Source organism: Phaethon lepturus, unplaced genomic scaffold, assembly GCF_000687285.1.
Source record: "Phaethon lepturus isolate BGI_N335 unplaced genomic scaffold, ASM68728v1 scaffold7392, whole genome shotgun sequence".
Classification (NCBI taxonomy): Eukaryota; Metazoa; Chordata; class Aves; order Phaethontiformes; family Phaethontidae; genus Phaethon; species Phaethon lepturus.
In genome coordinates this window covers 16,569-29,498 of record NW_010524000.1, presented here as the reverse complement: position 1 = coordinate 29,498, position 12,930 = coordinate 16,569, and the positions used below count along the sequence as shown (strand labels likewise).

Below are 12,930 nucleotides of genomic sequence, written 5' to 3'. Positions count from 1 at the left end.
GGCTGCTAGCTCCCCAGGGTTCCTATCACTTACTCTCAAGGCATCTTGCAGCCTGTGTGTGTATGGCTGTAGCTAAGTGAAATGCAATGGTTAGTGTTAAGAAAATCTGAGTAGAAGAGCCACTGATCTGGTGTTCTGCTGACTTCACTGGGCCTTCAAGTTAACAAGTCCTTGTTTTTTATAATGCTAATATTGAATAGCTCATCTGCCAGATTCCTTCTTGGAAAGGAACTTCAAGAAATACTTATGTTAACAGGGCCAGCATACTGAAAAAAGAACATCTCCTTTGCAAGCAGGCTGAGCATTATCTACCTAACTTTGTGTTGGGTTCAAAGCTTTTGGTGGGAGGACTGGTGGTGGTGCTGTGGGGAAGAAGCAGAAGATAGTGCCTCATGTAGAAACAGAACATCAAATGGCATTACTGGCTGTACCACAGAAAATTTTGACACTGCAGTTGCACTTGCACTGGGGATTTAGTTCAGATCATGATGAGCTTTTGAAGCAAATTTCCCAGTTGTCACCACTTGTTGCTTTTTGTTTTGTACTACAAAGCACCACAGGTGCACAGACTGGATCCCTTTCCACAGAAAGTCAAGTGGAAGATGTTCTCCATGAAGGGACGTCCAGTCCGTGGGACCAGTTAGCCTGAAGGCATCCCCTCCCAAACACATACAGGGTGGATGTGGGGTCCTCAGCACTGGTTGTTTTGGGGTACATCTCTGTTCTCATTGGTCTGCACTGTTTTCCAACACAATCAAATCAGTAGGCAATTTGAATAATTTATCAGTAAATTAAATTTACTCACTTCTAATGGATGTAATACAGGCTTCAGCAGCTTCTAATCAACACTACCATGTTCGCACACTTTGTTATCCTAACACTAAACATGTTGGGTTTTGTGGAGGAGAGAAGAGGCTGAGCGTGTAAAAAAGTGTTCCATAGGGGTGAATGTCGTGTTGGAGGAGGATAATGGGGTTGCCCAGTAAATGTCTTGCTGGCATAAGTAAAACAAATGGCAAATACAAGACAAGTCAAGATACAGTTTTAGGCACGTGATGTGACTCAGACCTTCCTCTTTCTGTTGTTATAATGTCTTAAGTTACATACATGCATTTAAGAGAGAGAACGCATTTCTAAACAAGAACGTAATTTGCGTGGTCCTCCACCAGATGTCCTTACCGTAAGCCCTGCAGAATCCGTTTATTTACACACCGAGTAGTTCTGTTACCCGGTGAGACAGGACCAGCCAGCAGTGCCAAGTGCGGTACCCGAGGTGCCAGTGGCACTGGGGAGGCAGACGGGGAGTGAGGGCAGGAGAGGAAGGTATGGAGCCAGCTCTCCTGCCTGCCCAGGGTGCCACCGTCTCTCCCACCTGATGCTGTTTACTCGTGCTGCGCTTGCTGCCTGAATGGTGCACGTTGCAGCATTTTTTTTTTTTTTTGACAGTGGAAAAAAAATCTGAGCGGCTGGATAAATAACGTAGTTGGAAAGGGCTTTTTATTCCTTAACAAGGTGATGCTGTGGCCAAGGTTTACCTGGGTCGGAGGAACCTGCAGAACCGGTATCTTCATACAACCTCCAGGTCCATCTGTAACACAAGGAACAGGACAGGCACATTAGGGCTTTCAAAATGACCTTTAGCAGGTAAATGAAGCAGCCCTGAGGAAGAAGCGGCCGTGGCTACGAGCAGCGCAAATCAACAGGAGTGAGTGTTGCATACCTTCATGCACCCACTATATGCTATATCTGTAATAAAATAGTCACAGAGCCCCAGACATGGGGCTTGCACATGCAAAGCTTTTGAACTGGTTGCTGTCACTGTCGAGTCTGGTGTGCTGTTCTGCTGCTGCTGATGTGGATGAGCCCAACCTGAGCAAGAGTTTCTTGCCTCAGCATGAATCTGATCACGGGGGTGCTGTTGGCTCTTCACAAGATACAAGGCTACATGTTTTCACAGTGGACTATGACTATGTGCAAATTCCCTATGAAGTTACTCTTTGGATCCTCCTTGCCTCTCTTGCAAAAATAGGTAAGTAGAAAATGGGGTCTTGGGTCCTCCTACCTCGGCAAGAAGTTAAAAATGTACCATGTAACCAAGTATCTTCCATGCATTTTTGTAGCTGGGATTGTTTTCACAGCTTCTGCCCTCAGAAGAACAGGTGTGTTCATTACCATGACAATGACAAAATTCCACCCCTGAATGCTTCCAGTTTACTGAAGTAAATACATGATCTCTAACCCTCATATCTATTGGGTTGTCTATGTTAGTGAATAGCAATGGAGCTCCTCCACACAGTGCTGTCCATCCTTTTTTCTAGTATTTAAACATCACGAGATATCAGAATTTACAACCTGCCTCAGCTGTAGAAAACAGTAACACCAGACTGAGACTTCAAGGGTATTGAATTTGGTGGAGAAAAGTGGGAAGTTTTTTTCCATTGTGCGAATAACAAGGAACATTTCCCCATGGGTCTTTGTTTTGCATGTTTGCTGTTGAAACTTGCTCAGAAAGTAATGCCAGAGGAGAGGGACTGAGAGTCTAAGAGGGTGTAGGTCATCAGAGATGTAAGGTAAGTATGCTTTCTGAGTACATACCAATGCATCTAGCCTCTATTAGAGCTCCGTGTAGGTATCTGAATGAAGAAAGACAACTCGTGGAGAAGTAGGGACTGCAATTAACATAGCAAAAATGGTTCTCCATGTGTCTTACATCTTTGCATGGCTGGGCTCAAAGTATTTTGAACATTCAGAATTAATGCAGCAATAACAAATAAATGAAGAAGATGGAAATAATGTGAGGAGCTGCACACATGTGATGTCCCTGTCCTCTTGATCTTTCCATGGGATTTTCAAACATTAGTATAAAACAGGCTGGTAGGTGTTACCACTGACCATGATTTGCCAGTTTCATAATAGCTGATGATCTCAATCCAATTCGTATAAACAAATGTCTTCACTGTTAAAATAATAATAAAAGTTTTCACAAATCAAATTTGTCGTTATGGCATCAGCAGAGTGTGTTAGCATGTTGATCAATTGCTTTATTCACCATCCATAAACACACAGGACTTGCCATGTGGGACATTGACTCAATATTCTTGTTTTGAGCAAGAAATAGATACTTTAGAAGAACTGTGCAATGCCTCCTAAGCAGACCTGTTCCTTAGCTGGGAGTTTTCAAATAATATTATTTTTGGTGAAAACTGTGGAGCTGCTGACTTCAAATCTACTTGTAAGAAAGCATTAGTCTGAATAATATGGTTACCCACGGAAGAAGATTTCCAAACCATTAAAAACTTTCAGTGCTTTATTCAGGTATTATCTTCTTTCTGGATTTCAAGATTTCAGAGTGGGAAACATTTCTGAGATCTTGAAAGGCAAAACGATCCCCCTATTCTGTAAGAATAAGAAAGAAGACTTAAACATGATTTTTTTAATTAAAAAAGAAGATGAGTAGAGTTATGATCTTAACATACTTTTTGGTAAAAATAAATAGTCTCCTAAATAAATTATTTAAAATCTCATAAAAATATTTTTCTTTACTTTTGAACATTGTTCATTTGAGGGTCACAGAAATGCAGTCATGGTATGAGTTTCTAGAGTTATGGGATGAAGACCGACTTAGCTTCAGGCATGGAGACACAGCCATTGGATTTATAGGTTTCTTAGTCTACCTTATTCTCATTCTTGTAAATTCAGAAAAATTCCTCCCATTTCTAGTAGAGGCACCTCTCATTCGCAATGTGATTACACAGTTCCTGGTATAAGGACTAGATGAGCCATTGCAAGAGATTATTCTAGGATTGGTATCAGTATTCGTGTCAAATGGGAAGAATTATATGAACGCAGTTGCGGTAGTGGTACATCAGGGCGGACAGGAAGAGGTTCATATCCACAACATTTAGATGGTAAGTGTAGCCCTTTCTCTGCTTGGCTTGTAAACTAATAAGCACCCTGTCAAGAAGCTGTGTGTGGCTGTCCGTAGGACATCAGTGTTGGTCTGCTCCTTCTCAGCTCTGGCCCACGTCAACAAGCCTTCTCTCAGGCAGTGCCCGGGCAGACTGCAGGTCCTGTTCCCACTGTCAGTTTGGGTATGACCAGTTCTTGCTGGGGTAGGGAAGAGAATCTGGCTGTATGGATGCAAGCTGATCCTTTCTGCTTGGAAAAGTCTTTGGCCTGCTTAATTTGCTAGTGTAGACTCAGCCTTTATTCTAGTGAGGAAAAAAAAATCCTTCAGGAGACATTTTTCTCAGATATTTGATGGCTGCTGGTAGTTGTCTCAGCTCTGCTGAAATCACTCCTGTTGTTTCAGTAAACTAACTGATAAGGTTCTTTACAAAATGTTGTTTACCTTATGTAGGAACGGCAATTTTCCCAGAAAAGCAAGGTTAATCAACTTGTACAAAGTCTTATGTTACTGTGGCTTGATTTCTGCTGCTTTGGAAATTTTGTTGGTGGTGAATACTCACTCCCTCTGCCTGTGGATCACCTGAAGTCCATGCAATGTTTCAGAGGAGTGCTGGAAGTGGAGGGAGCTGAGCAGACCGTGGCATCTGAGCTGCTCCCTGCTCCCTTAGGCTTCTCCAGGTTCCTGGTCAGCCCAAATCCAGCAGCAGCTCTGCAGCCAGGGACCCTCCTCAGCACTGGGGGGGAGTTGCCTTCAACCTGCAGCCAGGGATGCAGGTCTCTGAGATGGAGGGACAATACTGTGCCTCAGAGGTTTGGCAGTAGCGGTTGGGCAGCAAGGGTTCTTGAAGAATATTTTCTTTCCAAATTGTGGAGTACCTTTTCAAAGAGGTTTCTGCATTCCTAGAAGTGGAGCTTAGACTCAGGCACACTTGTGTAGAAATCGAGAGTTGGGGAGCGGGAAGAGAGAGATTCATGGCCAAACTCTTCCCCTGCTTTAGTGATGCAAGTCTGGGAATGTTTAATTTTGAAGGGAACAGTACTGCCTGTTATTACATTCATAATCCTAAGAGCAAAACTTGTCTGTCTGAAGACAAAGTACTCAAAGGCAGGCAAAGCATCTGTCTGACTTCAGGTTAATTTAAACTTGAATAATACGCTAATGTTTTATTCAAGGTTTCCATATCTATCATCGATTACCAAGACTCATGCCTGAAAGCTGCATCCTGATTGCCATTGGAGCACTAGTGGGAGCAATCATCTTTGCTTCTGATCACAAATCTCCACCAGTGATGAACACAAGTATTTACTTCTTGTATCTCCTTCCTCCCATTGTCCTGGAGGAGGGTTATTTCATGCCAACTCGCCCATTTTTTGAAAACTTTGGGTCCATCCTGTGGTGGTCTGTGCTGGGATCTCTGCTGAACTCATTTGGGATTGGCCTCTCCCTCTACGGACTCTGCCAGATTGAAGCCTTTGGCCTGACCGACCTGAACCTGCTACAGAACCTGCTCTTTGGCAGCATGATTTCTGCTGTGGATCCTGTGGCAGCTCTCGTAGTTTTTGAAGAAGCCTCCGTTAATGAGCAGCTTCACATGATGATCTTTGGAGAGTCATTGCTAAATGATGGCATAACTGTGGTGAGTTTCTTTCCACTCCTTGTCCTCTTTGGGCTCTTGTGGCTTGTAGGGTTATAGGGCACAGGATGAGAGCAGCTCTAAGGAGATCCTAGATACATTATTTATGTTATGGATACTCCACTCCATTACACACAAGTAATGTTAATATATGTAAAGATTACATCTTCTATTAAATCTTTCAAAAACGTTGTTTTAGAGCTGCTGGAAGAGCAAAGCATACACATTAGACATCACATCTTGCTCTTGCATTTACTAAAGTGAATGGATAAGCTACAGATGATTTTGCTGGTAGGATCAATGTAAGACCTAGGAACGTTCTTGACATCATGCAAGCAAATAAATAGAAAACTGTACTGCTTAAAGACTGAAGGCAGCAGAAGTAGCAATACAGGAGACGCTGCCTTGTCACATGCCTCAGAGAACCCTCTGCAAAAAAAAAAAAAAAAAAAACAGATGTGCACAACACTAGTAACTATTTATAGGCATATAGCAAATCACGGCAAAAGAAAAAAAAAAAAAGACAGATGTGGACAACCTCTTGAGGCCACCCTCTTTCCTCCAGCCCCCTCTAGGAAGTTCCCCAGAGACCTTAGACAGGAATTCCAAAAGCCACTAATAACTTTGTGTAACTCTGTTTCTATCAGTAAAAAACCTGACATCTGACAAATGTTCACCCTTCTTGGCTGTTTCATCTCAAGTGTCCAGAAACAACGCTTCTGCAATAAGAGAGATTTTGTTTGTTGGTTTTTGGTTTTGGTTGGGGATTTTTGTTTGTTTTTAAATAAGAAAAGAGTGTTTTTATGGAGCTCCTTTTACTAATACTTTTCCCCTTTCCTCATTAGTTCTACTAAAACTTGGAGCAACCTGAAATTCTAACTTTAAACCACAATTGACAAAAACACTTAGAATATGCATGTTTTTCAAGGAAGAAATTTCAAGCAGGAAATTCATTGCTCAGAAACCAAGAGGGCTGCTCATGTGCTGCAAGTTAACTGCAGGTTAAGGAGTTTTACTAGATAAGATCTTTACAGAATTTAAATCACAGGAATCTAAAACACATAAAAACTATCCAGATACTGTTATACATGAGGCACAGCACAACTTGGACTTGTAAAAGCTGTACAGAGTTCATTGCTGAAAGGCTTCATGGGAGAAGTGCAGTTACGAAAAGGAAAAGGAATGAAGTGATTTCTTGCAGCCACAGTCTACTGTGGAGGTCATAAACCCTTCCTTTTGGTGAATCAGAGATGTAGGGCTGATGTAGAACTAAGGGACAAGTGTTACTTAACTTTACATGCAAACTGCTTATGCGTTACAGTTCTAACAAAAAAATCCCCAATGCATCTATCAATTCCACTTGTCTTTTTGGTTCCTTCAAATGCAGACCTCAAAAAGTAATACCTCTTCATGCTCATTCTGAAAGAGCTTGTTTCATCCTTTTTTTGACTGGCTCTCTACTTGCCTTGCCTTTGCTCCCAGCTGTTATTTATGATGTGGGTCCAACTCGTGTCGGTATTTACATGAGCTTTCAGTCAGGATCCCGTTACAGCATAAATGTGTAGTGAGAGAAAGCCTTTAAAAACAGTGGTATTTAGACACTCCTCAGCAGCACTAGGTGTGTTAGCAAAAGAGATGAAAGGGCTGTACATGGGGAGTGTTGGCTACACCACTGTGAATTCCCTTTGCCCCTTGCACCCTCATCTTTGGGGCTCTTCTCACAGCAGCTATGTTGCAGTCAGTTTGTCAGCTCCTGCTGATGCATCTCTGCATCACCCACCTCTCACCCTTTTTCTGGGCATTCAAGTTTTCAAAATATCTACCTGGCTTCATGTTTGAGAAGACTGAAATGTTTGTCACCTGGATGGAGCCCAACAGATGGCTTTCTCCTCTCTGATACCCCGCTTGTTTTTTTAAAGGCTTTAAAACTTTTTATCTCAAGTGTCTTATCTTACCATTTCCTCCCCATTTCTCTCTTAACAGTTTCCTTTCAGTTAACTCTATGTGTTTAAAAAGATAATATCACCAAGATATATTAAGCATACATATTTTTTGATTCTTTAAATACAAATATCCCCTGGTTATCTACAGTCTTTATCAGCTTGAACATTTTTTGCCCCAGCAGGAAAAACTGGTATGAATTTTGCTGAACTTGTGTATTACATTTAAGGCAACAATAGCTCCCTCTCCTATATTTAGTTCAATGTCTTAGTATAAAAATCTCACAAAATAACACACTGTGGAATTAGAATGATGATTTAGGAGTTACGCCTTTGACTTAAGGGATTGGGACAAAAGTGGATAATTTACCCTTTTAACTCATTTGTACCTTTTCCCTTTCTCCTCAGTAGGGTCATATCCATGGATGGAACAAGAAGGCTCCAGGTCCTATTAATTGCTTCTTTTCCCAGTTGCTTCTGAGAGGGCTGTTAGTATCAGAACAGCGCAGACCGCAACAGGACTGATCCTAGCATGTATCATGCATTAGTGGAGTTTCAAAGCCCTGTTCAAAACAGTGATGTTGGTAAATCTGGTGCAGATTTCATTCAGACGTGAACACAGGTGGGAGACCCTGATTTTGCTGCAAAGTGTTTCAGGCATCCGAAGCTCTGCTTCTGCATATACACAGACCATTTCTGTCTCAACAGGAGCTGAGCACCTGTGTGCATCAGAAAACAGAATATTTCCCCTGACCACTTCATCTTTGAAGCTTGATTTTAGAAACACTGAGGACACCTATGCATCAGGCTGTAGTCAAAATGAAGTGGCAGTGACTATTTTCTCTAATGGTGCCCTCTCTTCATTGTGAGCAGAGCTGTTAAAGAAATCTACTGCATGATCAAGACCCAAGCAAAATTAATTTCTTTATTTGAGGGGATTTGAATTTACCTCTGATGTTGCTGAGGGAGGCTTCGACCACTGGGGTGTAAGGGTGGTAGTAAGGAGGATGGAGATGGGATACGCTCTGCTCCTCTTGTTGAAGTTGACCCACTGTGTTTAGAGTAAAATTAAGTGCATGTAGTCAGAAAGAGTTATCAGGGTGGAAAGAGTTATGAAGATTGCCTGTGTTGGTGGTGAAGGCAGTCACTTGAAAATCTTTTTTCCAGTGCTTCTGATGTGGTTGGCATGTGCAATGTTTGATCATATAGACATCTGGAACAGGGACCAGTCCCCAGGGAGATCCCCTGAGGGTGACAGTGTCACGCTTTCTCTTCCTCTCCCTGGCTCTAACAGCCAGCCAGTGGTACACCACTACATGGTAATGTCCCCTCCAAAAAACCCAAAGCGTGACATTCTCAGAGCTGTTAAATGAGGCCGACTATCATTCCATCCCTCCTTTTTGAGTGAACAAGGGCATCCTAAGCTGATTCAGGCTTTTCTGCCATATAAAGAATTACAATACTCCATTTACTGGCATAAACCCTGCAATGTAACTTAGCCAAGCAGCAGTCACTGGAGCCTTACCTGTATGACGCAGTGCAGGGTGTTGTACAGAACAGTTTACTCCCACAAAGTGTGTTGCAAAAAAATTAAAATAATGTCATATTTCCACAGTTTCCATTTTAATGCCAATTCAGTTGTATCACATAGACACTTTAGGAACTAGAATAAGAGATAAAAACTAAGCCATTTGCTGAGGATAATTTGCTTTATTCATAAGTAAGTCAGCATAGATTCATGCCTTGGTATCATTAATAAAGCACTACAAGTCCTAGGAAGAGGTTGAAGTCTGCAAGAAAGGGGGAACAGAGAGAAAACAGGCTTTGTAATTAAAAGCTGTATGGTAAGTACAGTAAGGTTTACTTACTGCGAAGACATGCACCGTCTTTTCCTTATCTGGCACTGAAGAGCCTAATTTTATACAAAGTCATCAGGAAAAAGCAGCTCTGGGTATTTTCTCACATGAAACATCTTGTTATGCTTTGCTGTCTGCCAGGGATATTAGCAAAGAGCCTCCTGGAGAACAGGCTATGTGACAGCTCAAGGTCATATATTCCCAGCAGCAATTTAAGATTAGATAGTAGCTGGGGAATAATTATTATACTAATGAGCTTGACTCTTCTACCTGCAAATATCTGCTTTAATCTTCTTAATAGCCTTCTGGAGTTAACTATGTGAAGAAGAAAGACCAAAGAAGACAAGATAAGGCAAATTATTTTGGTCTGTTTTACATTTTTGAAGTAATGCTTTGGTGCAACAGCTTTGGAGAGCTGTTCCCCAAATTCTCTTCGAAACTGAAAGGTGACTTTCATGTGTTACACTCCCTGTAAACAGATCTGGCAGGACTTAATGTTAACTGACTGTCAGCAACGTTTAAGATGTTTTTATTACTACACCACTCATTACTGTGGAAACTTTCTATTTGTTTCTAAAAGATGGATGAAAGTGGAATATACTGAAGACTTTCCATCACAAATTTCTGCAGAAGAAAAGTATTGATAATAGAAGTATGGTAAACTTACCTGCTCTGAACTAAATGAAATTATCTTTACAGACCAAATTATATAATATAGCAAATTCAATCTTTCTTCTAATCTGACATTGTTTTCTTTGTATTTTTTTTCATTTCAAGCTTTCTAGTCAAAATACATGTGTGAAGAGTCTTTAGGTCATTTAGAGTGCCACAGCTTTTGGTTCCCGCATTGAGATTGTCACAGAGTTCTGGGGAAGGAGGATAAGTGGCATCAAACCCAAAGCATGTGAGGATAGAGAGGTTGTATTTATCTAGCTAGAGACAATATGAAACTGAGGCTATCATTTTCCCTTGCCTTGCTTTGCCCTGCCTTGCCTTGCCTTCCCGCTCCTGCTTCCTTTCCCATTCCCAGTGATGTCTCAGGATTTTTATGCAGCAAATACTATTGAAAAGCATTTAACATTCCAGAGTCCATTTAATGAAGTGTGTCCAGTCTACTGATCATACAGACAACGTAAATGGGATTTAAATAAAAAGTGTGATTCTTATCCACAGCCCTGCCCCATCCTAAGTCAAAAAGAGAACATGGAGGGGAGAGCTTGGGCTTGGCAAGGTGTTCAGCTGGGCTTTCAATATCTGTTACAAAGACCAAAAATTAACTTTACCTTCAGAAAACAAAACAGCATGAGTACTTTTCAGTTACTTCAATTGCATTTGATCCCCCAGAGTTTTACTCTTATTACATAACCATCTACCCTTCTTTTTTTTCTCTTCTTCAGGGCACTTAACAGACCCCTAATTCTGGGACTTGTTAAGAACCAGCTGAGCTTTCAACTATTACTTTGCTGAGCTGTATAAAGCAATTTCAGTCATATATACACCCCCTCCCACTAAGAAATGAGTAATCCTGCCAGGTGCTGAAAGATGCCTGACTGCTATCTCCTTATTTTCATGCGTAGGTTTTATATAACATCTTCATCGCCTTCACCCAGATGCACAGGTACGAAGAAATTGAATCCATCGATGTCTTTGCTGGCTTCGCTCGCTTCTTCGTGGTGGGGCTGGGTGGCATATTGTTCGGCATCGTCTTTGGATTTGTTTCAGCGCTCATGACTCGATTCACCCACAACGTTTCTGCTATTGAACCTCTGCTGGTCTTCATGTTCAGCTACCTGTCATACTTGTCTGCTGAAACCCTTTACATCTCAGGCATTTTGGCGTGAGTATCCCGTATGGCTTTTTGGGTGCCCTCTCGAGGGAAGTGGCATCGTTGTGAGGAGGTGGTTTGCTCGAGGTTGGTATAATACAGGCATTTTTAGTCTCTGGCCCAGAGATCTGCAGTGGATGGCTTCTAAGGGATCTGTAAAATGCAGTGGTAAATAGGAAAAGCAAACCCACAGTCAGCATAGGCATAGATGTACTACTGAGGAGTGCGTATCTGCTCTGAATTTTTTTTCACATTTTTGCCCATTGGAAAAAGTACTGCAAGCTGTGGGTAAAATATCAAGTGCTGCCACCACCTGGCTGCTGCCTCTGGCAAGATCAGCAGAGTGAGGGAACGATCTGATAATAGATCTGTGTATCTGTATTTCTTTCTAAGCAGCATCACTATCAGATTACAAGAGAGATGAAAAGTAGCGAGTATGGAAAACATCATAAAGAACTTCTGAGTTCTTGCTTTTGGATGCAGCTGTGAACATCAGCTCTAACACAATTTACTGGAATTACATTACATTTCAACAGTATCACTGGAACTGAGATTGGGCAAAACCAGGCAATTGAGAACATCAAGCACATATGCATACATATACTCATGTACATAGACATTGACAATCATGTTTTGATGTGACCAGGATAGTTTGATACTGCTGTAATGCTGGGGACCGCTTCCTTAAAGCGCTGTGATGGCATGGGTGCAGAGAGAAAGCTGGCAGGTCTATCGACCTCTGTGACTGCGGAGAGGATGAGTATTGTGGGAAGGAAAGAGCATGGTGGCAGGAAAGGAGTCGGAAGAAAAAGGAAGGAAATGGGGGAGAAAGTGAGAGACTTTACGAGAAAACTGTTGGTAGGTGAATTTCAAAGATAGGGCAAACAGCCCCTCAGCAGGGTAAAGTGTAAAGAAATGGGAACCTGATGGTGGTAAATGCTCCGGCTAGAGCTGCTGCCGGCTGCGGCAGGCTCAGTGCCCAGCTGGTGGGTGGCAGCAGCCTTGCATGGCCTGTGTTGGCTCTGAGCTTGCATGCCAGCTCTTGTGGGCCCTGGTGCTCCAGGAAGGAGTTCTCTTTATTGAGGACAAATTGGTTTGAACCTAACAAATACAAGAGTGTGACTGTTGATGTCCAGACAGGTGCATTTACTCAGTTCCACCCATGACCTTCATTTCACAGATTCACAGAATGGTTTGGGTTGGAAAGGACTTTTAAAGGCCATTTAGTCCAACCCCCCTGCAATGAGCAGGGACATCTTCAACTAGATCAGGTTGCTCAGAGCCCCATCCAGTCTGACCTGGAATGTTGCCAGCGATCGGGCATCTACCACCTTTCTGGGAAACCTGGGCCAGTGTTTCACCACCCTCATTGTGAAAAATTTCCTCCTTATATCCAGTCTAAATCTACTCTCTATCATTTTAAAACCATTATCCCTTGTTCTATTGCAGCAGGCCCTGGTAAAAAGTCAGTCCCCATATTTCTTATAAGCCCCTTTTAAGTCCTGGCAGGTTGCAACAAGGTCTCCCCAGAGCCTTCTGTTCCCCAGGCTGAACAACCCCAATTTGTTCAGCTTCAAAGCAGAACTGGCTTTGTAAAAACAATCTTTGCGGAATAGCCTTGGGAAGCAGTATTTGAATATTTAGCCATGTTAAATAAGTAGTTATACAGGAGATAGATATGTTTTTCTGAGCAATTAGACTAAGCAGATGAGTCTTGTACTATGTTTTGCATATCCAACACATTTGGTCTGATTGAGGTGACTGGC

At 42.1% G+C, this 12,930-nt stretch overlaps 1 protein-coding gene across 1 annotated transcript in view; it reads left to right on the top strand.

Annotated features, from left to right (window-relative positions):
* Positions 1 to 1,772: 1,772 nt before the first annotated feature.
* The window catches only part of SLC9A4 (solute carrier family 9, subfamily A (NHE4, cation proton antiporter 4), member 4), a gene marked incomplete at its 3' end in the record, with an annotated part of 27,723 nt that continues 16,565 nt past the window's right edge, over positions 1,773 to 12,930 (top strand). Inside the window, exons 1-3 of the mRNA XM_010282298.1 lie at positions 1,773 to 2,029; positions 5,083 to 5,546; positions 10,917 to 11,176. Coding sequence (XP_010280600.1) covers positions 1,777 to 2,029; positions 5,083 to 5,546; positions 10,917 to 11,176 — 977 coding nt within the window. The remainder of the gene's footprint in view (positions 2,030 to 5,082; positions 5,547 to 10,916; positions 11,177 to 12,930) is intronic.